Genomic DNA, 25,496 nt, shown 5'->3' on the forward strand with positions numbered 1-25,496 from the left:
TCAGTACCTTCGGAAGTATACCATGGAGTTTATAACTGTAGCTGTGGTGCAAAATCTTACTTTTTGGTAGCTGAAAAAAGATAGCTAAGGTAAAGCTAAGCTAAGCAAAATGCATCACAAAAAACTAAAATATCCACAGCCGAACAAATAGGTACCAAACAGGTAATACAAATAGGTTTTCACCTTTGGAAGTCGGTAAAGTCGAATATATAAATTATGATTATAATTATTATTTCTTTTTAAAATTTGTGTATCGGCGCTGGAACCTAGCGCTTTACCGGCTCCCATTTTTAGTGCCAGCGCCGGCAGTCGTTGTTTTATATCTCGGCTGCCGGCAGTATACTTACCGTAGTTCCCATTACTGATATTTTTGGGAGACGGCGCCGGCAGCGGAGGCACTCCCAAAAGTATTATGATATTTTATGATATGTATTTAATTTAAGAATAAAATATAATATACTATGTGTGTTGTTTACTTTCAACGTTTACTTTCAATGCAGCAATGTAAGGGCTGATTTACCAGATAGATTTTACCTGAGTAATAAATAAGTAACTTTATAATGTGTTATGTGTATATTATTTACCCCTATAAGAACCTCATGTCATAAGTCATTACATATCCGACGAATGACGATTGAAAAATCATTCCAAACGAAAATGTGTATCTACTTTTCAATCGTCACCTTTTTTGCCAATTAAAATTTATGATACCTAATTTGAAATACAAAATCTGTCAAAGTTGCATATTATTTATTTCTTATAGAAACTCAGGTAAAATAACTCGAACGGACTAAACTATCGATAGCAAAATACTATACTATCGATAGTAAAATATACATCACTAGCACACGCACACATTGACAGATCAAAAATGGTCACGCATTTTTGGGTTGTCAGGTGGTCTATACGACAGTATATTATAAGTTTATGTTTGGGCCACATATGCAATACTACGTATGAGTTTGGAAAAGGTATTTTCGATTAGAACAGTAGCATTTGAGTACGACAATTACGACTTTTGTCAAATAACTTTTTTTTTTAAATGAAACAAGGGGGCAAACGAGCAAACGGGTCACCTGATGGAAAGCAACTTCCGTCGCCCATGGACACTCGCATCATCAGAAGAGCTGCAGGTGCGTTGCCGTCCTTTTAAGAGGGAATAGGGTAATAGGGGAGGGTAGGGATGGGAAGGGAAGGGAATAGGGGAGGGTAGGGAAGGGAATAGGGTAGGGGATTGGGCCTCCGGTAAACTCACTCACTCGGCGAAACACAGCGCAAGCGCTGTTTCACGCCGGTTTTCTGTGAGAACGTGGTATTTCTCCGGTCGAGCCGGCCCATTCGCGCCGAAGCATGGCTCTCCCACGTATAAAACACTGCTTAAAGATAAGTAACTAGGCGATTTATATATGTTTGCGGCCTGAATATAGTTTTACAGGGTATTTGGCTGTAAACGTGAGCTTTTTGTGTGACATTGTATAAAGATATACTTGTAAATCGTAATTAATCGCAACTTTGTTACGTACCGTTTCATTCCAGTACTATGAGATGCGTCCTATCACACTGGTCTGGTGTAGTATCTATCTTGCCTTAAAACTCATCAAGTAACCACATTTCAGTGGGCTCCCACACGGGCCAGCTGGCGATCTACGAGTTGCGCGCGGGGCGGTGCCAGTCGCTGGCGGCGCACGGCGGCGCGGTGACGGCGTGCGCGTTCAGCCCCGACGGCCGCTACCTCGTGTCGTACGCCACTGCCGACAACAGGCTGTCCTTCTGGCAGAGCACGGCCGGTATGTATACAGCATGTAGTCTCAGTCTTGCAAGGCTCGTTTACTTTTAAAAGTAAGTACGACAATTTTATCCATATGTCATGTTAGAAATGCGAAAGTGTGATATTCTGTCTGTACTCTGTACTGTTTTTCATGAAGTTTCGTATAGAGATACTTTGAGTCTCGGAAAATTATATGTAATTTTTTTTTCGGGAAAGCGACTTTCAGTGTAACAATATTACAGAAAACATCTATGAATGCTACGAAACTTTTTTTTATGAAATAAAGGGGCAAACGAGCAAACGGGCCACCTGATCGAAAGCAACTTCCGTCACCCATGGACACACGCAACATGGAGGTAAGGAAGGGAAGAGTAGGAAATTGGGCCTCCGGTAAACTCACTCACTCGGCGAAACATAGCGCAAGCGCTTTTTCACGCTGGTTTTCTGTGAGCCCGTGGTATTTCTCCGGTCGACCCGGCCCATTCGTGCCAAAGCACTCCTCGCTCTACCACGTAAAACTTGTTGTATTCCAGGTATGTTTGGCCTCGGCGCGGCTCAGACCCGCTGCGTGAAGTGTTACAGCACGGCGCCGATGGCGGACGTCGCGCGGCTCAACCCCGCGCGGCTGGCGCGCCTGGTCTGGACCAACGCCCGCACCGTAACACTCATGCTGGCCGACGGCTCCGAGACGAGGTTCAACGTGTAGATGAGTTATGTTTGAGTATATCAATCGACAGTTCAAGTTTATTAATTAATCAGCAGTTATCAATGAGGGTTTTCGATATATCATTTGCCACCAGAGGGACGGTGGGGTCAAATGTCGTGTCAGACCATAAAGTTAATATACCTAGCGGAATAGAGCAACAATCTCGAGCTGTCAAACGAAACCGAAATTGGTTTTCATCAGTGTGAAAAATATGTGTATGTGTACTTACACAAGCATGATTGAACATGAATTCTATGAGATTAAATTGAAAACGAGTGGCACGTGCCGACTGGACGTCAAAAAAGAGTGCTGCTGTCATGTATCACACGTCTCTTTTTACCACGCAGTGTTACTGATAGTGACATCTCGCTTGCTAAGGCCTTTGTTTGTCTATTCCGCTAGGTATATTAACTTTATGTGTCAGACAGACATATTATGACAGTTATATCGTGACATGTGAAAGCTATATAGTGACATATGATAGCTGTTTGACACGACAATTAACCCGATAGACCCTACGGCTCCTTAATGGGGAGGGTTACGCCAAAAGAAGAAGAAGAACCCTACGGCTGCATAGCGCCATAAAACCCTCATTTTACTATTTCTTGCAATACATGACTCGTTCAATCTAGCCCGCCTTACTTATCATGGCAAAAAAGCATTGTATATACGTAAAAAACGTTTTAAAGGTTAGTATGGCATTTCATGAAGAAGAATAATAGTGTGATACGTCATTTTGTTCAAATAAAACACGATGATTTATGTTGCATAATTGAGTAATAAGTATAATTGCGACAGTATGGATATGGAGCTCCTACAAAAATATTTTTACACTTTTGACATTGCCAGAAAACATTGATGCGAAAAATATTCATCAAATTACACTAGTATACAATATAATATCTTTATATTAATACGTGAGCCAAAAACTTTGTATCCCTTTTGACGAAAAATGGGGAAACGTAGGCGAATGAAATTTTGCACAGTTATAGTTTATATGGTGAAGGAGTGCATCGAGCTAATATTATTTTGAAATTATGCTTTTATCAGACATTTTTTTAACAAATAAAACATTACACACACTACAACACACGCACTAAGAAGAATGACAGATTTTTGAGTGACAAGCCTATACATACGAATTATACTCTTTTATTTATGGTTGAAGCCTGTTGACAACAAGGTGACAAATTGAAAATGGATTATAGTTTTTTTTTATTGAATCTTAGATACTATTAGACAATGCTTACACGGCCAGTCTGAGATCAGCTGAGTCCCAGAGACAAGAGTTGAAAAAAATATGATAAAATCAGTTTTTTTTCCAAAATATAGGTAGTAGTCCTAATGTTTTTGAAACTAAGGTCGAATTTCGACCATTGGGCGATCTCTAGTCACTCAAATTACACAAGCGTTAGTTCTAATGTTGGCTACGTTCAAAGGGACAAGGGACCTGTAAACATGTACATAACTACGTTGATGTATAACAAATGTGGCACATTGCAAGATTTAGTTTTTGGCCACGCCTAAAAAAATCCTTGTAGGGATGATATTATGCACTTCAAGCGTTTATGACTCATTCACGTTATTTACAATATAATACATAGATTATAATATAATACATAGACGTGGTGTGAAGCGTCCATAGATATTATTATTATTATTATACACAAAATATAATGCATATTTAATATAATATATCTGCAATATGCGCGAAATTACTATAATATAATCGGACCGTGTAAATACACACTAAATAGCTTGAATAAATGCGTATCTTATATTTATCTATTAATCTAATTCTAGTTATTAAAGCCTAATAAAATGATTTATAATTATAGACTAATATTATACTATAAGTATAGCATTTCTAACTTTCTAACATTTTACGTTGGAAATACTTGTTTCCGAAAACGATTCTAACTTCACATTCCTTTCTTAAGATAATAAAAAAATTTTGTGCCTATTTCAGTAACTATTATGGTATTATCTCGCAAATCTCTTTACTTATAGTTTATAAGATTAGCTCCACAAAAAAGATTGCTTCTTTTAAAAATTCTTTCTTCTTATAAAATGTTACAAGCTAACAAATTATTATTGACACTTGGCATTTTATTTTGTAATATTATGTTTGTTACATAATTTCAATATCTTTGTAACTTATTTCTTAAAATAATATTTAGCCATTTACAGTATTACCAAAATTAGTTAAAAATTATTTTTTGAGTTTTATAGGTAAGTACTAAAATATATGAATCGTAGTCATGTTTAAGATATAAAATGTTATTATAAATTACAAAAAATTAGTATACTTACTGTAAGTTAATATTGTCGCATAAAATGTATGGTAGTCTAAAATATTTACTTAGTTTTGTTACATTGATTATTATTATTATTTATAACATTATTTAATGTTGTTTATGTAATAAATGTTTGTTGAAATCAATAGTTTTATTTCATCTGCTTACTTATTATAATTATTTCAATAAGAACATTAGTGGGTACTGTAGTATTGTTTTAATTTTATTTGGTTATTTCATATTTGTTCTTCAATTTCGTTGCGCCAATATTTAGTATGAAAAGCTTCTACGTCTTTTCCCAAACCTAAAGTATTTCTCGGTATACATAAAAAAAACTAGGCCTTTTCATCCGTTATGGATGATTTTCAGAGCGAAGTAACCACTCCTCAAATACTGTAATGCCTGGGACAAGATTTTTTAAAATGTCCGTATGACGTATGGTTGCCCAAGCGCATACGGCATTCTCGCATCATAGTCGGCCTAGTCCAGAGGAAAGAACTATTCAATATGTCTGGGACCAACTATGTGCGGGTTTCCTCATGATGTTTTCCTTCACCGTACGAGCGTCCGTATATATACTTATACTTGAGATCAGAAAATGTCTCATTGGTACACGCCTCCACCCGGGACCGAACCTGCACCCTCTAAGAGTGCGAACCAAAGGTCTACCCATTAGGCCACGGACGCTCTTTCGGTAAGTATACATAATCTCATCAAAATTGGTTACGTATACGAAATTGGTATACATTTTTGCTGATATCATTGTTATTGTTCAAAAAAGTAACAGGAAAATTGTTAAGCAGAGACAAGTGCTGCATTCTGTAAGAACTAAGATATTAGATAAGGTATGTATGTACTTGCATTTGGCGATTACATAAAACCGTAAGGGGATTTCCCTTATATTTTGTAGGTTATTCGGCTCACTCATAACTAGCCTAAGTTATGAGTGAGCCGAAAAACCGTTTAAGAGCGCGTATTACCTATACCTATCAAATTGCTTTACATGATCGTCTGTAATATCAATATTAATGAAAAACTGAATGTTAAATTAGGATGCAGCAAACTTCAGGACCAACACTAGTGACTATGTTATTCAAAAACACGATAGCATACAATTTTCTCGATAGAAAAAAATTGCGAAGTTGCTTCCGAAGGTGATTTACGTTAACACGTTAAACTGCTAGTATTCGAGTAAGTAATACTTTAAAAATTAAAATAAAGCTTGAAACTTTTTAGTATAATTACATTATAGATAAGGTAGGGTTTATGTTACTTACATATTTTTAATAACTTAATAGATATCCTTTAAAAAAAGAATACATATATAACTGCCCGCTAACTTGGCGATGATTCCGCGTCGTCCTTTTTCACCTGGCATATGAAAGACTGGCGTGAGTGTGAAGAGAGAAGCAATTTGATATAATATGCGCCCTTCAATACGGAATACGAATTAGGTAAACACAATCTTACTTTGTTTATTAAATCGTAATGTTACGCTTTTTTAACTATTTCACGTTATGATAATATGTAAGCACTCTCATTCTTCTATTTCAAATCGTACAGCTTGTTTTTGTGGAGTCACCCACTTTTTTGGCACTCCCAAAGTGCCGAAAAAGGGGAATAATCGTTAACTTTATTATAAATTTTCTCTTGATAATATTTGATAAGTATTTCAAACTGGTGGTGTTGTACCGTAATCAGTATTACATTTAGGTAACGCTACATTCAAATCGCATATTATCGCTTATTTAGAACAGACAAATAGAATAATCATACACATCGTTCATAATTATTTTTCCTCTGAATTTATGTAAGAATGAACCTTAAATTATCGGCAAAGGGGTGAAAATAACTGAACTTCCTGAAAGTATATAATTAGTCACAGATAAGAGTCAACAATAGAACCCTGCGATGTTTGCCGCTTTGAGTATGCAATCATGAAACGTCCACTTGAGTTCAAGAGGCATAGATATCCCCTACTGTTAAACTTACCGGTACCGCCAGTATACAACTGAATTCTGAACGCTACTTAAATTAAGAGGCTCTCAAATCATGCTTTCCTTGCCGTTTTGTTAAGCAATAGAGGTGGTGACGGTCAATGGTGCTAGGGAGGGCTCCAGTGCAGTCCGGCAGTGTTGTAGTATTTGGTCATCGACATTTTAGTACATTTAGACCAGCAGTTCCTGAGATTAGCGCGTTCAAGCAAACAAATAAAATCTTCGGCTTCATAATATTAGTATATGTATATGATATTATCTAAATATCATTTTGGCGAACATGTTTTATGCCATGTATTACATTATTCATAAGTTACTTACCTAATTGAAACCGCTATATCGTAACTACAAGTTCAAGAACAGTCATTCGCCGCCAATAATTGTTATATCGCCGAAATTATATGATTTAATCGTCTTTTAATGATATATTTTAGAGATACGTGCTCTACTAATGGATGTTTCGTGTTACGTGATAACACGATCTTATCGACATAGCCCCGGTAGCTAGTAGGAGGGCAATCGCGTTGTCCTACTGTTTGCCAAAATCAGACGCTTGTCTAAACCTGCATGATATGTGGACTGTGGAGATATCAAGAGTGAATCTGATTTAGAATTACTGCAGCTGCTTAATATTGAGGTTTTTTGACAGGACTTCACCTTTTCAATACTGTTGTTAGTTAACTGTTTAACTCTAGCCAATCAAAAGTGGTAATGAATAGATTAAATTCTGCCTTTTTTAGGGTCCCGTACCCAAAGGGTAAAAACGGGATCCTATTACTGAGACTTCGATGTCTGTCCGTCTGTCTCCAGGCTGTAACTCAAGAACCGCTATAGCTACACTTCTGAAATTTTCACAGATTATGTATTTCTGGTGCCGCTGTTACAACAAATACTAATAAATCGGCCAAGTGCAAGTCGGACTCGCGCACGAAGGATTCCGTACCGATACAGAGCAAAAATGGGCTAAAAATTGTGTTTTTTGTATGGGAGCGAAGTTTTATGCCAATTTCCACTATTTAGCTATTTTTGGCCAAAGTGCAGTATGGCGCTGGACGCCACCCTTCGGCAGTACATATTTTTAGTCTAGCTCCTATAATTTATTTCCCGGCCCATTACAGAAGTAGTGGAGGAATGTTCTATAGAATACTAGCGGTCGCCCGCGGCTGCGGCTGCAAAAAGCCTACCCAGACTCGGTCAGCAAAATGATTCCCAGGTCAATTCACAGACTCCAACACTGACATCGACGACGGGACGCAGTCATTATCCGAAGGGATGCAATATATAGTTATAGTGCACACTGCACAGATTGTCTTCCTCCCGCACACGCACCCCCGCTTGGTGACGCCCACTATCGTTATATTTTAATTTCGCCATAATTTCAAAACTAAACGTCCAATTTTAATCATTCAAAGATCAAATTGTTATGTACATAAACTGTACTTAGTGATGAAATAATTTATTTTCATAAGGATTAATAGCATAAGTAAAATAAACGCGTTTAAATGTAGTCCAAAAAAATTCAAGATTTTAAATAAAATAATGGTTATTGTGCCTCACTCGACATAGATAAGTATAGTGTGTCGCGGACTTTTTTGTAGATATTTATAAGATCTACAATTACTTAGAACATTTATGGTTTTATCTTTTATAGTTTCGGCAGCGTACGCAAAATAAGTAACTTTTCTGGTTGATTTTACATCTGGCGTCCGAAAAACCCAAATATCTTACGAAACCCAATTTTTTCCAAAATAAAATTTAGCCTATGTTCAGCAGCAGTTTTGCTTGGAGTAGTTTAAATAAAGCCAAAATCCTCGAACTTGTATCTATAAGGATTCAAAAGTTTTGCTGGGTACCTTCGGAACCAGGGTACATCCTGGTGCAAAATCATCTTTTTTGGTAGTATATGCCTAAAAAACTTTCGAAAAAATCGAAATCACTATAATATGTTTCCATATAAATTTTGAGGAGTTCTCTCGATTACTCATGGATCCCATCATCAGGTCACCACTTTTATGAACATGGTACCAAATTCGAGTCAAACCCTATACAACACAAAAAGAATTTTGTAAATCGGACCACAAACGGCTGAGTAATCGTTGAACATACCTAAAAAAAAAAATAACCGAAAAAATAATGTGTCAAATAACAGAAAAATTGCTCCAGTAGTTCATCAAGATAAGCCCTTTCAAATAATTTTGCCCGTTTTTTTCCACCTTTTCCTCTATTTCTTCGCTCCTATTAGTCTTAGCGTGATAAAATATAGCCTATAGCCTTCCTCGATAAATATGCTATCTAACACTGAAAGAATTTTTCAAATCAGATTAGTAGTTTCTGAGATTAGCGCGTTCAAATAAGCCCTTTCAAATAATTTCCCCCATTTTTTCCACATTTTCCTCTATTTCTTCGGTTCCATTAGTCTTAGCGTGATAAAATATAGCCTATGGCCTTTCTCGATAAATGGGTTATCTAACACTGAAAGAATTTTTCGAATCGGACCAGTAGTTCCTGAGATTAGCGCGTTCAAATAAGCCCTTTCAAATAATTTCCCTCCGTTGTTTTTTCCACACTTTCTTCTATTTCTTCGCTCCTATTAGTATTAGCGTGATAAAATATAGCCTATAGCCTTCCTCGATAAATGGGCTATCTAACACTGAAAGAATTTTTCAAATCAGATCAGTAGTTCCTGAGATTGGCGCGTTCAAACAAACAAACAAACAAACAAACTCTTCCGCTTTATAATATTAGTATAGATTACATATTCTATAGCTAATACTAAAAACAAAATAAATTTAATATTTAGGGGGAGCTCCCAAATCCCACAACAAACGTGATATTTTTGGCCTATCATATCAATAATGGCAACAAGTAGGCACTTTAAATTTTTACGAAGGCATTATTATTATTAATTATTATTCAATAATTAATAATAATATGTAAGTATTAAAATGACATAAAAATTGAGTGGGCCTCCCATACAAAAAACACAATTTTTGGGCAATTTTTCCTCTCTAACGGTATGAACGGAACCCTTCGGATGCGAGTCCAACTCGCACTTGGCCGATTTTTTGCACACAGGCGCCACTAGCCCTCACGGGGCCCTAGGAGGGCTCCCATACAACAAACTATATTTTTTTCGGCATTTTTTGCTCTATATCAATAATGGGATGAGGTAGGCACTTGAATTTTTCAGAAAGTCTTTTATTATATGCGTACTTTAATATTTAATAATAATAATAAAATATAATAAAACATTAAGGGGAGCTTTCATATAAAAACCAGGTCTATTTTTGCTCTATAACGTATGTACGTACGTATGTATACAGTGTGTAACAAAAATAAGTGATAATACTTTAGGGTGTGTACGTGTTCCTTGTAGAGAGAGAGTTCACTGTGAAAGTAGCAGCGCTGAAAGACGAATTTTTTTTTTCACTTTTGTATGGGCAAGGGCCAAGCGTCACGAGTTTCCCCATACAAAAGTGAAAAAAAAATTTGGTCTTTCAGCGCTGCTACTTTCACAGTGAACTCACTACAAGGAACACGCACACACCCTAAAGTATTATCACTTATTTTTGACACCCTGTATACGTATGTACGGAACCCTTCGTGCGCGAGTCCAACTTACACTTGGCCGGTTTTTCTTCTATGACTGACTAGAAAAAAACTTTGGATTTATTTGTTCATTGCAATTTGCAACTCAATGCCTACATCATGCTTAAGCCAATCCCTGAATCAATCATTATCTATTCAGAGAATAGTGCAATATGTTTATTTATATATCAGTATAACTGATATATAAATCGATATACTGGTCAGCTTATACAATACATATATAAGAAAAGCACAAGTAGAGTAATTCTTGATAAAAAAGGTAGTAAAATAGATATAATATGTAGAGGCGTTCGTCAAGGGGACCCGCTCTCCCCAAGAATTTTCATAACCGTGCGACAAGATATCATGAAGTCCTTAAAATGGGAAAATAAAGGCATATACATTAATGGAAAATTCTTAAGCAACCTTAGGTTCGCAGATGATATTGTGCTATTTGCTGAAAGCCCATCAAAATTAGAGTTAATGATAAATGAAATAAATTTTGTTAGTAACGAAATAGGCCTAGATCTTAACACAACAAAAACAAAAGTTATGACGAATAGCACCGAAACACCAATATATATCAAAGATGTGGCTTTAGAATATGTCCAGGAGTACACTTATCTAGGCAAATTAGTATATTTTAAAAAATCAAGACACCATGATGAGTTATTGAGACGCGTTAATATGGCGTGGAATAAATTTTGGAGTTTCAAAGAAATTCTCAAGTCAAACACATCGATGAAGTTTAAAAAAATAATAATAGATATATGTGTACTTCCATCTCTCACATATGCATCCCAAACGTGGATATTCAATAAACAGACGAGAAACAAAGTAGCAACAACACAGAGAGCGATGGAAAGAAGCATTTTGAATCTAAGACTTAGGCACAAAAAAAGAAACGCAGACATTAGGAAAGCCACAACATTTATAGATGCTTTAGAACACTGTAAAAAGCTAAAATGGAAGTGGGCTGGTCATGTTGCACGTATGAAAAATGACAGATGGGCCAAAAATATAACATTGTGGAAAGGACCTGTGGGTAAGAGAAGTAGAGGCAGACCGACAGAATGATGGCTCGACGAAATTATAAAATCAGCAGGTAAAGACTGGATAGATAAGGCAAATGACAGAATAGTCTGGAGGGACATGGAGGAGGCCTTCACTCTATAGAGAGGTCCTTGATATAGAATAACTTAAAAATAATAATTAATCAAAAATAAAAAATAAAAATAATAAAAAACTAATGAATTATACTTTTTACATTTGTTTAGAATCATAATAATATATATTTTGTAAATTTTGATTTATATTACTATTAATACTATTTTTTGCTTATTATGATTGTTTAATGTTTAATATTAATTTTTTGATTTTAATTATTGTATTGAGATTTTAATTATATGATGATATAGAATAACTTAAAAATAATAATTAATCAAAAATAAAATAATAATAAAAACTAATGAATTATATTTTTTAGATTTGTTAAGAATCATATATTATATATATTTATAAATTTTGATTTATATTTAAATTATTACTATTTTTTTTTTGCTTATTTTGATTGTTTAATATTAATTTTGTTTATTGTATTGTAATTTTAATTATGCATGTGATTATTAATTATTGTTTAGAATAGAAAAATAATGTTTGCTAAAAGGATATATTTATCGAGGAAATAAAAGGCTTTATTATTATTATTATTATACTGGTCACCCCATTAGTCAAAGCAAATTGATTGAAAATCCAATGAATGGATAAAGTTGAAATCAACATTTTCGAGCAGCTGCTTTTGGCAAATAATGTGACAAGAGGGCGGTAACTTGACGCAAGCGCAGCTGCATTCTACAATCCGTTGCAATATCGATTTTATTTGAAAATCAATTCAATTAGGTATGTAAAATGGCCCTTGATTAGACTAATACTAGGTTAGGTTACAATTTATGTAATTAAATTAGATAAAATATACAGGTGTATATTGAAACAGAATTGCAGAAAAACATAAGCTAATTTCTTACGAAACTTACTGAAGAAGTCACATTTTAATCGAGTAGCATATCACTCGATCAAAATCGATTTCATACAAATATTATTAGCAAATCGAGAAATGTAATAATAAACAGACGATTATGTCTGTTTTATCGGCGGAAATCGCTTATCAGACAATTATCTGATAGTCACAAATTCAGTCCTGTGATTTGCTTTGACCGCGCGGCGCGTTGACAGTAAGAGTATACCCTGTCTTCAGCTATACTAACCTAGACCTTGGTTAAGACGCGAATATACTCGTGCGATATCCAGACAAGTGAGTGTGAAAGATACGGTTCCTTCTGAACTTGAGAATTGCATTAGGCTTTCCTTTGGTGTGACATAAATATCAATTTTGTTCAAATTCGAGATTGTAGGTACCTATAAGGTTTTGCGTGTATTTATGATAGCAAATTCTGTGATCTGAAATTGAACGTGTGTAATTGAAGCTTAAAACACTTGGCCTACAAATGATAACATTGTAATGGATTTCAAAACTAATTTTAGTGATTACATAAATTAAGTGTGTTTTGATATTGAATGGACTGAACTTCAATAAGTTTTTAGAGCATAACTTTTAGGAGTAGGCACTATGCCTCTATTCCTTTGTAGAAAACATCACAACGCCAATGAATCTTACTCCAAAGAAATCGACAGAGAAATAAAAGAATGGATCAAATCTTATAATAATGTAAGTACAGTTGCAAATTTCTAAAACACTGGATTTTCACGGGACCCTCTTAGATTAAAAAAATAATATTTTGATTGAGATCTTTTGAAACTTGTTTGTAGGTACTGCTTGGTATAGGTACTAATTTGTTCCATTGGTAAAGCAATGAATTAGCAAGCTTACTACAAAAGATATCATGCAGGTTTCCAAAATTCCAAAGTCCTACATGAGTTTACATAATTTTCAGGCTATAAAACTGTTACTGCTAGGAACTGGCGAAAGCGGGAAGACCACCATATTGAAACAAATGCGCATACTACACGTTCAAGGATTTTCATACAGGTACTAAGTTTACGTATCTATAAGTGACTACAAGCTCAAAAGTAACTTAACTGAATACTTCCTAGTTCCTACTTCTCATATCTTCTTATGATTAATGTCGTTGCGGGTCCCAATTTTACAGCTTCAGGATTTCCCTCGAGCTCCCTGAGATCATATCAAAGGGTTTTCGTGGTTAGATACCGCTGTCGCTCATTACGACCGCGACATAGGAGATACAGCGGTGGGATTGTGTGGTGGGCCAAAGCCCGATTAAAAAAGCTTAAAAGTAACACACAATATGACAGTGAGATCACTGTTCATGACCGAGCTATACGGTAGCTTTAATTTAATTCGAGGGACGATGATCCATGTTAAATCGAAGCCATGCTGCTCCGGGTGCAACGAGTGACGCTGCGCTGTGATATTTTAAGATGTCGGACGCGAATCATTGTAAATATTGATCGAACGATGGACATGACTGGGGGAATGAATAAGGCGCTGTCATCGTCTTGTACTGTGTAAGGGCTCTCATACATAACTGCGAATTCGTGCGAATTTGTATCGCAAACTCATTTTTATTATGAGTTTTGTCGCAGATATTTGCAATGCGATGCGAATTCGCAGTATTGTGTGGGAGCCCTTAACCGTAACGCGCGCCACAACATAATGTAATAACACGGTTTATTTTTACCGTGGTATTATATTCCATTTTGATGACAGAATGCGCTGCAGCGCACCGTAGCTATGTGTCTCTTGCTTATCAAGTTATCACTAACTTTGGCGAACGCGAAAGTAATAAATATTACAGCTGATATGATATTATGTTGTGATTACCCTAATTTTAGACCTAATACCAAGTATGATTCTAGCGAAAAAGCCAAGAAAGTTGCGCACATCCGTCACAACACGCACGAGTCGATCTACGACATAGTACGAAACATGCCGGCGCTTAGCATCGCCCTGCACAACCCCAAGAACATCCAGTCGCAGCAGTACATACTGAAGATCGGACCGGACGGACCACTTGAGTATACTGAGGTGAGATTCATTCACTTGCGTCTTGAAACACAGACTAACCTATTTTGACAAAGGAGCAGGATACTAAAGGTATTTTTCAAGGAGTCATGCTGATAACTGATTACGTTCTTATAATTATGGTCCAAAGTAGTTAATCTCAATATTTCATGAAAACTTGGAAATTTTATTACAAAAGTAAGCATTTACACAACGGTCACGATCATTTGCAGTTTTTTAATTTATATATATTATTCACAATCAAAATATTATTCTCATTAAAATCAATATAATATTATCTAACAGGAGAAGTTATCATAACATATCATCAGCTCGAATTACATAATAAAAACCTATTAATCATAGTCCAATAAGAAATATCACATAAACATTAAAAATCCAATAAGAATTAAAATAATTAGAAAGAGACACACAAATTATTTCCTTTGCGTGTGACTGAGACAGACGCTTGCAGCGTATAAATACCGCCCACCTGTACGCAGATTTCAGTGCGTCGCCGATTGCTGAGTATGAATGTTGTTTCAGGACTACTTCGATCATGTACGGGCTTTATGGCGGGACCCGGGAGTCAGAGAGTGCTATAGGAGGTCCAACGAGTACCAGTTGTTGGACAGTGCCGAGTAGTAAGTTTGTTCATTAGCATAAAATGGTTTATGCTTTTAGTATGGACTAACATTAGAATTGCGACAGAACATTTCGTGTTTGATATGATAATTGATAACACTTTAAGTCCCCGGAAAGGACATTAGATTTAGACACTATCGGTCTTACTACAAAAGATTCAAACACTATTGAGCAGTTGATTAGAGAAAAATTCAGTACATAATAGTCTCAAAACAACTGTTCAAATAATTCAATAGATGTTTAGATCTTTTGTGGTAAGACGGTATAGTTTTTGTCCTGCATAAAGTACCATTTACGCTGTCTCACAAGTCACAACTCACAAATGATCACCATCATATTGGGACTTGTGACATTACCTACGTCTTTAATACCAAAACTCCAAATCACTAATGACTCAGACATAGATGTATTACATGAAATACGAACGTCATTTTAGTTTTCAATGCCTAATCTTCCGTTACGGAGCTAACTATCTGAACCGATAAGATCTGCGTAGGTAAAAAAAAATTGTGGGTTGATAGGTACACAAATACTTTACATCGTCCATTAATAAACCTTAAACTATAAATAACTAAGTACAATAAATATACAAAAAAATATTATAATCCCTGATCATTTGGGTATCCGATAACCTTAGTCGCTAGACTAATATCGGTAGAAAATGGAACCTATAGCCTAGGTCGTAGAGTGGCAGTGACATCCCGGTGACGGCGACGGTAGACAAACGGGCAAACGGCCTTACGGCGAGATACTTACAATTCTGTGAGGCCGCCGATACTTCACATAAAATACGTTACCTTATCATAGTAAACCCTTATGTTTCCAGTTTCCTAGACCGGATAGACCTCATAGAGAAGGCGGACTACGTGCCGTCAGACGCCGACATCCTGCGATGTCGACAGAAGACCACCGGCATACAGAAGATCGAGTTTAAAGTTAAAGTTAGTACTTACACAAATTAATTTTTATTTTTACAATTTATTATACACAAGACACATTTATAACAATACTATGTATTTACATGAAAAAAACGACACAAAGGACTGCTTATTTCAAAAGAAATTTCTTACAGCGGCCTTTAACGAACGGAGACGGGATGTAAGAAAGCAGATAAAAAATTATTTTAAATTAAAATATTCTCAAATTTCAGGCTGTAGTCTGTACCGCTGTAAGCCTCTTAACTTACTCACTTGCCGAAACACAACATAAGTTGTACGTATTGGTTTCTTAATTCTTGCAAGCCTATTGGTCCTGAAGCATGGCTGTCCCATGCTAAAATTATTGAATGTTACCAGGTGCCGAAGTCGATGCACGGTGGCGTGCAGGAGTTCTGGATGTTCGACGTCGGCGGCCAGCGGGGGGAACGGAAGAAGTGGATACAGGTAAAAACTTTACGAAATTCCATTTTATGTCGTTATTACAGTATTTTGATTTTACGATCATTTTTATTGTTTTTACGATAAAATGTAACCCCCGAAGTCGAGAACTCTGTGCAATCTTAAGTTTGGTTGTCGACTAGCCCAGTCTATGGATTGTGGAGTAGGTGTTGACGCAGTGGTAGCCTGAAATTTAGGGGGATCACGTATTTAATAATAATTACCATTGAAGACGTAAGTGGAACAACACGATAAATAACATTTTGTAACATACGGAAATTTACACATTTTTTTCCTTATAATTTGCACGAACCTGGTAACTATACAGTAGCGACGTTAGGGGGGGGGGGCGCTGGTAGTGCTAAAACCAGCCTTGTGTAACATACAATGATGATGACTCCCCCAGGTGTTCGAGGGTATCCACGCGATCTGGTTCATGGTGGCCTGCAGCGACTTCGACCAGACCCTGCGCGAGGACCACACGCAGAACAGACTCGCGGAGTCACTCGCGCTGTTTGAGGACGTGTGGCATAGCAGGTATGTTTGTTTAGAGTCAAATACCATTATCACATTATCCTATCAACAGTAGCACCGTGAGGGGGAGGGGGGCCGGGTAGGAGAGGGGTGGGCAAGCTGGTCGAACGGCCCGAAAAAAAAGGGCCGCCTGGGCCCTTTTTTAGGGTTCCGTAGTCAACAAGGAACCATTATAGTTTGCCTGTCTGGTCTGTCAGTCCGTCTGTTTCTCCGTCCGTCTGCAGTAGTGGCGTTAGGGGGGGGGGGGGGGGCGGGCGATGCTGGACGACCGCCCAGGGCGCCGGATAAAGAGGGGCGCCGAACGCATACAAAAGGGGCGCCGCCTTTTTTTTTTGCACATACCAGCACCCTGGGCGCCGAAGAAATCTCGCCCAGGGCGCTGGTAGTGCTAAAACCGGCCCAGTCCGTCTGTCTGTCCGCGGTTTTGCTCAGAGACTATTGAGTCATAGGGCATACATTTTAAATTGTTCCACGACTGGATTATATTAACCTCTTCGCAAATCAATATTCCGTTACAATTGTGAGACACACACACAAAGATTACAATTAAATATCATTATCCAGGTTTCTCCTGGAGGCGGGTCTGATAGTGTTCCTGAACAAGCAGGACATACTGCAGGCGAAGGTGTCGCAGGGGCGCAGCATCGCGCGCTACTTCCCCGCGTACGACAACTTCCAGCTGCACGCCGACGAGTACACCAGGACCAAGATGTTCATCAAGAGTTTGTTCGCTGTGAGTGGTTTAATATTAGGATTATTTTAATTCGAAACTCAGGAAAACAAGAAAAATCGATACTTCCATATCCATACGATTATTATAAATGCGAAAGTGATGATCTGTCTGTCCGTCTGTCTGTCTGTCCGGCTGTCTGTTGTCCGTCTGTCTGTCTGTCTGTCTATCTATCTGTCTGTCTGCCTGTCTTTTACCTCTGTAACGCTTATCCACTCAGAATGATTTTGCTGAAATTTTGTAAGTGGATACGGAAGTATCCCGGGAAAGGACACGGAATACTTTGTATCCCGAAATAATCGGCTAAGTGCGAGTTCTCGTGCACGAAGCGGTTCCGTACCGAAGCAGTAAAAATAGGCCAAAAATTGTGTTTTTTGTATGGGATTAAATTTTTATTTTATTTTAATATTTTTATTAGTTATTAAAGTGCACATATAATTAAAACCTTTTTGAAAATACAAGTGCCTACCTGTTTCCATTATTGATAAAGAGCAAAAAAAGTAAAAAAAATCACGTTCGTTGTATGGGAGCCCCCCTTTGATATTAATTTTATTTTGGTTTTTAGTATTTGTTGTAATAGTGGCAACGGATAATATACACAATCTGTGAAAATTTCAGAAGTCTAGCCTTAGCGGTTCTTGAGATACAGCCTGGAGACACACAGACGAACGGACGGACGGACGGACGGACGGTCATACGGTCAGACGGACAGACGGACAGACGGACAGACAACGAAGTCTTAGTAATAGGGTCCTGTTTTTATCCTTTGAGTACGGAACCCTAAAAATGTACGGTCCCCACGCGATAAACGAATTTTGGCGCAACTGAGTTGCGGGTGTCATCTATTTATTAATAAGAACATTGTTGTCCTAGTATTCTTATGAGAAAATGTCTGCGAAACCCATCTGTTACTGTCTATAAATAACTATACTAAGGGCCTGTTTCACCACTTCCTGATAAGTCTCGAATAGGCTATCCACCACTTAACTTGATAGATAAAGTATGGAGAATCTGTCAAAAAAGCTGTGAATAGCCTATTCGCCACTTTATCAGTAAGCGGTGAAACATGCCCTAACAATGCCCTTCTTATCCAGGACATAACCATGAACCGTCGCGATCGTCGCAAGCGGTCAGTGGCAGCAGAACGCTTCGTCATCCTAGAGGCATCACGAGCCCGAGAGTGCTACTTCCACTTCACTAACGCCACTGACACCGACAACGTGCGGACTGTCTTCCGAGACGTACACCAGATGATTCTCACGCATATACTTAGTAATATCGGACTTTATTGATGGTAGACTAGCACGAGTCGGCGCATGAGTACCGAAAACTATTCCACCTCAATTTTTTTATGCGATCCTCTTCAAATTGCCCTCCTGATGATATAAATGCATGTTTAAACAAACATTGTTTAAACAATTGCAAGAAATTGTTATTTTTCAACCGAACAAATTTTTTTTATATTCTTTATTGAAATACCAATAAAAAAAGTCCTATGACTTTTTACGATAAAGTTAATATTTTTAAAGATATGAATTTTTAAAGGTTCGAAAAACCTCAAATTTGGGTACTTTCGACCGATGAAAAATATATTTAAAAAAATAATAATGTCAAAGTAATATATATTTTTTTAATTCTATATACAATAGTTAATAATATTGTTAATAGAGATTTAAAAAAAATTCATTGTTTATATCTTTTTTTTATCTTAGCAAAAGTAGACAAAAAATTGTGTTTTTGCATGGGAGCCCCCATTAAACAATTACTTTATTTTAATTTTATTATTCATTATTAAAGTACAAATATAATTAAAGATTTTATGAAATTTTCAAGTGCCTAACTGTTATTATTATTGATTACGAGCAAAAAAGGCCAAAAAAATCACGTTTCTTGTATGGGAGCCCCCCTTAAATAATATACTTTATTTAATTTTTAGTATTTGTTGTTATACACAATCTGTGAAAATTTCAGAAGTCTTAATAATAGGGTTTACTAAGACTTCGTTGTCTGTCCGTCTGCCAGTTTGTCTATATGTCTCCAGGCTGTATCTCAAGAACCGCTATAGCTAGACTTCTGACATGTTTTACAGATTGTGTATGTCTATTGCCGCTATAAGAACAAATACTAAAAATAAAATAAAGTTAATATTTAAGGGGGGTTAATATGTATGGGATACAAGAAACGTAATTTTTTTGGCCTTTTTTGCTCGTAATCAATAATAGTAACAGCTAGGCACTTGAAAATTTCACGAAATCCTTAATTATATTTGTATTTTAATATTTAATAATAAATTAAAATAAAGTAATTGTTTAAGGGGGGCTCCCATACAAAAAACACAATTTTTTGTCTACTTTTGCTAAGATAAAAAAAAAGATATAAACAATGAAATTTTTTGAAATCTCTAACAATATTATTAACTATTGTATATAGAATTAAAAAAATATATTACTTTGACATTATTTTTTTTAAATATATTATTCATCTGTCGAAAGTACCAAAATTTGAGGTTTTTCGAACCTTTAAAAATTCATATCTTTAAAAATATTAACTTTATCGTAAAAAGTCATAGGACCTTTTTTATTGGTATTTCAATAAAGAATATAAAAAAAAGTTGTTCGGTTGAAAAATAACAATTTCTTGCAATTGTTTAAACAATGTTTGTTTAAACAATATGGCACCGGGTTGCGCCCTGGCAACATGCATTTATATCATCAGGAGGGCAATTTGAAGAGGATCGCATAAAAAAATTGAGGTGGAATCTTGGTGGAATAGTTTTCGGTACTCATGTGCCGACTCGTCCTAGTCTATGGAGCAATACGGTTCGTTTTTCCTTATGTCAGTGCCATTTTGGTGTTGCGCTGTACTGTGTGCAGGACAGATGGATAGAGCCTCTAAAAATATGCGTAGTCTTGTGGCTTTCTAATTAAATTTGGTCGACAATGTGATTTCTATCCTGTATAAAATCTAAATCTAAGGCTCGGCAAACATCTAGATTAGCTTTAATTGCGTTTCACAACCTAGGCGTCAAATTAACTATCAAATTAAATTTTACTGTACTCGGCGAAACATGGCGGTAGCGGTCATTGACTCTCTGTCAAAAACTTGTCATTTTCTATACAAAGCCGCAATTGACAACATCTGACACTTCACTGTCACTCGCGGTTTATAATATATTACAACGGACAAGCGGACAAAGCCGCAATTGACAACATCTGACACTTCACTATCAATCGCGGCTTATATAGAAAATGACAAGTTTTTGACAGGGAGTCAATGACCGCTACCGCCATGTTTCGCCGAGGACAGTATAGTTGGCTGCAGGCCTGCAACACACATTTGTGTTCTCAATGCAGTTGTGCAGTGCACTGTTGGAAGTACATAGTAGTATAGCAGTTTCCTATTTATTTAGGCGTAAGTTGTGAATACAGGATGTTTTTATAATTAGTTGTTTTATTTACACCATAAAATTATTGTAGTTAATTTGTGATACGAATACGATGTTGTGCTATCGAGGAAATTGATTCCTAGGCAGTTGACGGGCCTATACGTCATTTGGTCGGCTTATGTAAAAATGTTAGCTGTGAATTGTGATCCGTGATTGAGGGTTTGACCATAAAGTTAATATACCTACCTAGCGGAATAGAGCAACAATCTCGAGCTGTCAAACTAAACCGAAATTTATTTACGTCTGTGTGTAAAATTTGTTTACGTATACACATGTTTACATAAGCAAGATGAGTTTACATAAGATTAAATTAAGATTAGATTAAATTGTCAACACGACGTCAAACAGATGAAAAAATTGCTTCTGCTGTTATGTATCACACGTACTCTTTTTACCACGCAGTGTTACTGATAGTGGCATCTCGCTCGCTCAGGCCTTTGTTTCTCTATTCCGCTAGGTATATTAACTTTATGGGTTTGACTCAACGCGACCAAATTACTTAGGTCCGCCATCTACCTAGGAATCAACTTCTCTGATAGTACATACAATATAGTAGCTTCATACTTCGTTTCGATTCATTCTGATCTAAATGTAAACAAAAATTTCAACTTGGGCGCCCTCTGTGGGCTGTGGCTCAGTGTTGAGCGCGATGGTAGCTCAAGCCGGGGGTCGCGGGTTCGAATCCTGCTGACGGAATGGATGTGTCCTAAATATACACTGTATCATATAATAAAAATCTTAAATATATGTATAGTATAAAAGTAATAACACTCCCCACGCCGATTTTGGTGACGGTGGCCAGTTTCATTGAAACTAGGCCAGGTACGAAGGAGTAATTTTATAGTGCTCAAGTGTGCAGTACACAAGAACACTCTCTATTCCTTCACTCTCATAACCCAGTGGGACGGAAGACCGACACGACTGGCGATAAAAGTATTAAATATAATATATCCGTTGTCTGGTTCCTGTAACACATGTCCTTCAGATGCTTACCACGGGGCCAGACTGACGTGGTGTGAAGCTGCACCCGTATACTGATTGTGATATTTAGATGCACAGTAGCTTAAAGCGTTAGTATACAAATTTAGTCGTGAATGCTTTTGCTTGTCGTGGTAAGCGATTGAAACACTCGATATCATTTAGTCCTTAAAAGGACTCGTATCAAATCACAAATAAATATTTATGAAAATTATATTATTATTATACGTTAAATTATACCATAAATACACAATAAATAATTAAACAAACAGATTCTTCATCATAAAAGTCCAGCTTAGTGCTCCTGCGAAGACTGCGAGTGCTGGGATTGCGTCAGCTTCTTGACAGTTTTCTTCGGCAGCAGTAGTGGATGGATGGCGGGACAGACTCCTCCTCTTGATATGGTGACCCCAGTCAGCATCCTGCTTAACTCCTCGTCGTTTTTAATGGCGAATAGAATATGTCGAGGCAGGATTCTGGTCTTCTTGCTCTCCTTGGCGACGTCTGCGGCCAGCTCCAGTATTTCAGCAGTCAGGTACTCTAGAGCAGCAGCGAGGTAGACCGGCGCCCCTGCCCCTATTCGTGGCGCGTAGTTCCCCTTCTTCAGTATTTTGTGGATTCTCGATACGGGAAAGTAAAGGCCGGCGCGAGAGGACCGCGACTTCGCTTTGGCTCTGCGTGCTTTGGACGACATCTTTCTCTTTCACACTATATATTCTCTTTCACTGATATCTTTCTCTTTCATATTTGTGTTCTCTCTCGCCGGCGCGGCGTTGCGTGGCTATATGTCTTGCAGGGGGGCGCGAGTCACTGCGGGTGTAGCGAATTACAGCGAACCATACGTGTAAATGATTATTCAATTTATATTAGTTCGTGAGAATTAATAGTAACGCGATTGTATTAATGTTTCAATTATTATTTTGTTTAATTAATTATTTTGTTTCTTTTCTTGTACCTTTATAAAATATAATATTATGTCATAACTTGGTCTTTACGTTTGGATAAGAATGTTGTGAAGAATGTGAAGTTTATAAATTGTTTTTAATAATTTTGAAAATAACTTCTTACTTGATTAAAATTATTATTTAAAAGTTTCGTGAGTGTAGAAAAAAAATCTACTCAGATGATCGAACAAGAATTGAATCTACGAAATTTAAGTACACATAGTAGTTAGGATCGTACTTTGTACTGATTATTATATTAAACTAGATGTCCCGCGCGGCTTCGTCCGCGTAAATTAAGAATTTCACAGAAACCGTACATTTTCGAATAAAAATAGCTATAAGTACTCCTTTCACGTGGTCTACTCTATATAAGTGCCAAATATTGCTATAAAAATTGCTCCAGTAGTTCGTGAGATAAACCCTTTCTAATATTTCCCCGTTTTTACCACATTTTCCTGAGTTTCTTCGGTCGTATTAGTCTAAGCGTGATAATATAATTGATAATATAGCCTATAGCCTTTACTTACTCGATAAATGAGATATCTAACACTGAAATAAGTTTTTAAATCGGACCTGTAGTTCCTGAGATTAGCGCATTCAAGCAAACATACCCTTCACTCTTCAGGTTTATAATATTAAGTATAGATTTTTTTAAATTATCGCTTGACAAACTCGAGCCTCGATCTAAAAGACTATGAAAAGGCTCATAATCATGGGACGATGCATGGTATAATATTATGGTAGTGATGATGATGATGATGATGAATGTAATTTGCATAGTTGCATATGTTTTCCGTGCTTAAAACAACGCCGAAACTCCCAAACTTGTATCTATAAAGAATCAGGAGTTCTCTCAGCACCTTCCGAACCACGGTATACCAGGTATACGTCGGTGCAAAATCTTACTTGTTTGTAGCATATGCTTAGAATACTTCTCACGAAACCGAAGTCACCACATGTTTCCCCACAAATTTTGAGGAGTTTCCTCGATTACTTATGGATCCTTCATCAGATCACCACTTTTGTGAATATAATACCAAATTGGGATGATACCCTACATACCAAAAGAAAAATTATGAAAATCGGTTAACAAACGGCGGAGTAATCGTTGAACATAAGAAAACAAACATAACACCTCCCCCATTTTGAAAGTCGGTTAAAATTGTAGCCTATGTGTTATTCTGATGTGTAAGCTATATTATTGTAAAGTTTCATTAAAATCCGTTCAGTAGTTTTTGCGTGAAAGAGTAACAAACATCCATACATCCACACATCCACACATCCATACATCTATACATCCAAACAAACTTTCGCCTTTATAGGTAATATTAGTAGGATTAAGTAATATGTGAATCATATAATATTATATTGTGTTACAATAATTACTAGTTTCGTTTATAAAGATATTTAAATGAAAATAAGAATTTTTTATCAATCGAATTAGGTATAAAAAATAATTGCACAATATTAACTAATAGTCAACATAGCTGCTTATAGAGAACTAATAATACAAATTCATGTTTTAAACCCTAAACTGTGTGGGAAGAATAAGTTAATTTGTATTTTGTAGCACCTCTAACATAGCACCTAATTAAATTAACAAATAAACGACATCAACGGGCTACGAAGCTCGAGAATTTAGTTCTAACTTATATTATATCAAGTGGTGTTTTTCTTTTTTTAGCACTTTCTATATATTTTTAAGATATTATTAAAATAAATTAATGAATGAACACTTACGTAAATTCAGGAAATAATAATTTAGGTAGCTTTTGTATTTTATTACTAGGAATATTAGGTTACGAATATATACATAATTAATAATTATATTTTTGTAAATTACGTTAAAATGCTGAAAAACGTTCGTTTTTAGATTAAAACGATGAATTGCAGCTCTGAAAAGAGCCTTGTTTAGTTCAAACACCCAGATATCTACCATTAGTTCGGTATTCGTCGCGTAATTTAATGATATCTGTACATACTACAATAATTTCCCATTAATAATAACTTACTACTACTACTATTCACATATCCAGTTGATGTACTGTCGTCTCGGCCCCGGCAGCGGTGTTTGGCCGACTGGTCGGAGCTGGCCGACCGTCGGCCGAACTGTCGGCCAGAACGATTCAGGGGCATTTTCAAAAAAACGTGTACCCTTGCAAAAATATGTCTATATTTTTTAAGGTCATTTATTTACCTTTATTTGAATGTCATATACAAGGAAAACTATTGAACTAATGGAATAAGTTAAAAAGAACGCTGAAAACGTTATATTATTCTGATATTATTGAAACAAAATCGAATTTTCGACGAAACAGATTCCGTTGTGCGACTAAATGTAAAATATAATTTAATACAAAAAAATACAGCAATAAATGGATTTCTTCGTTTATTTCATCTAGTGAAATGCATATTTAATTGTTTATTAAAAAGAATTTTGATAATTTCA

General features: G+C 36.4%; 3 protein-coding genes across 6 annotated transcripts in view; 2 read left to right on the top strand and 1 right to left on the bottom strand.

Moving 5' to 3' along the window:
- LOC121739983 (WD repeat-containing protein 7) overlaps nt 1–2,633 on the top strand; it is a 116,119-nt gene extending 113,486 nt beyond the window's left edge. For all 4 annotated transcript variants that reach the window (XM_042132650.1, XM_042132652.1, XM_042132651.1 and 1 more), the window contains 2 exons: nt 1,617–1,787; nt 2,302–2,633. In XM_042132650.1, coding sequence (XP_041988584.1) covers nt 1,617–1,787; nt 2,302–2,474 — 344 coding nt within the window. In that variant the 3' untranslated portion in view covers nt 2,475–2,633. The remainder of the gene's footprint in view (nt 1–1,616; nt 1,788–2,301) is intronic.
- A 9,936-nt stretch (nt 2,634–12,569) lies between these two features.
- On the top strand, nt 12,570–19,005 carry LOC121739985 (guanine nucleotide-binding protein G(f) subunit alpha). Its single transcript, XM_042132656.1, has 9 exons — nt 12,570–13,081; nt 13,308–13,402; nt 14,251–14,419; nt 14,942–15,039; nt 15,867–15,981; nt 16,336–16,422; nt 16,823–16,953; nt 17,515–17,683; nt 18,775–19,005. The coding sequence occupies exons 1-9, from the start codon at nt 12,983–12,985 to the stop codon at nt 18,970–18,972; spliced, it is 1,161 nt and encodes a 386-aa protein (XP_041988590.1). The 5' UTR covers nt 12,570–12,982; the 3' UTR covers nt 18,973–19,005.
- Nucleotides 19,006–22,263: 3,258 nt separating this feature from the next.
- Nucleotides 22,264–22,865, bottom strand: LOC121739604 (histone H2A-beta, sperm-like). Its single transcript, XM_042132093.1, has one exon. It carries the CDS (start codon nt 22,795–22,797, stop codon nt 22,399–22,401), a length of 399 nt encoding a protein of 132 aa, XP_041988027.1. The 5' UTR covers nt 22,798–22,865; the 3' UTR covers nt 22,264–22,398.
- Nucleotides 22,866–25,496: the final 2,631 nt, after the last annotated feature.

This window comes from Aricia agestis, chromosome 2 (assembly GCF_905147365.1).
Source record: "Aricia agestis chromosome 2, ilAriAges1.1, whole genome shotgun sequence".
Taxonomy (NCBI): Eukaryota; Metazoa; Arthropoda; class Insecta; order Lepidoptera; family Lycaenidae; genus Aricia; species Aricia agestis.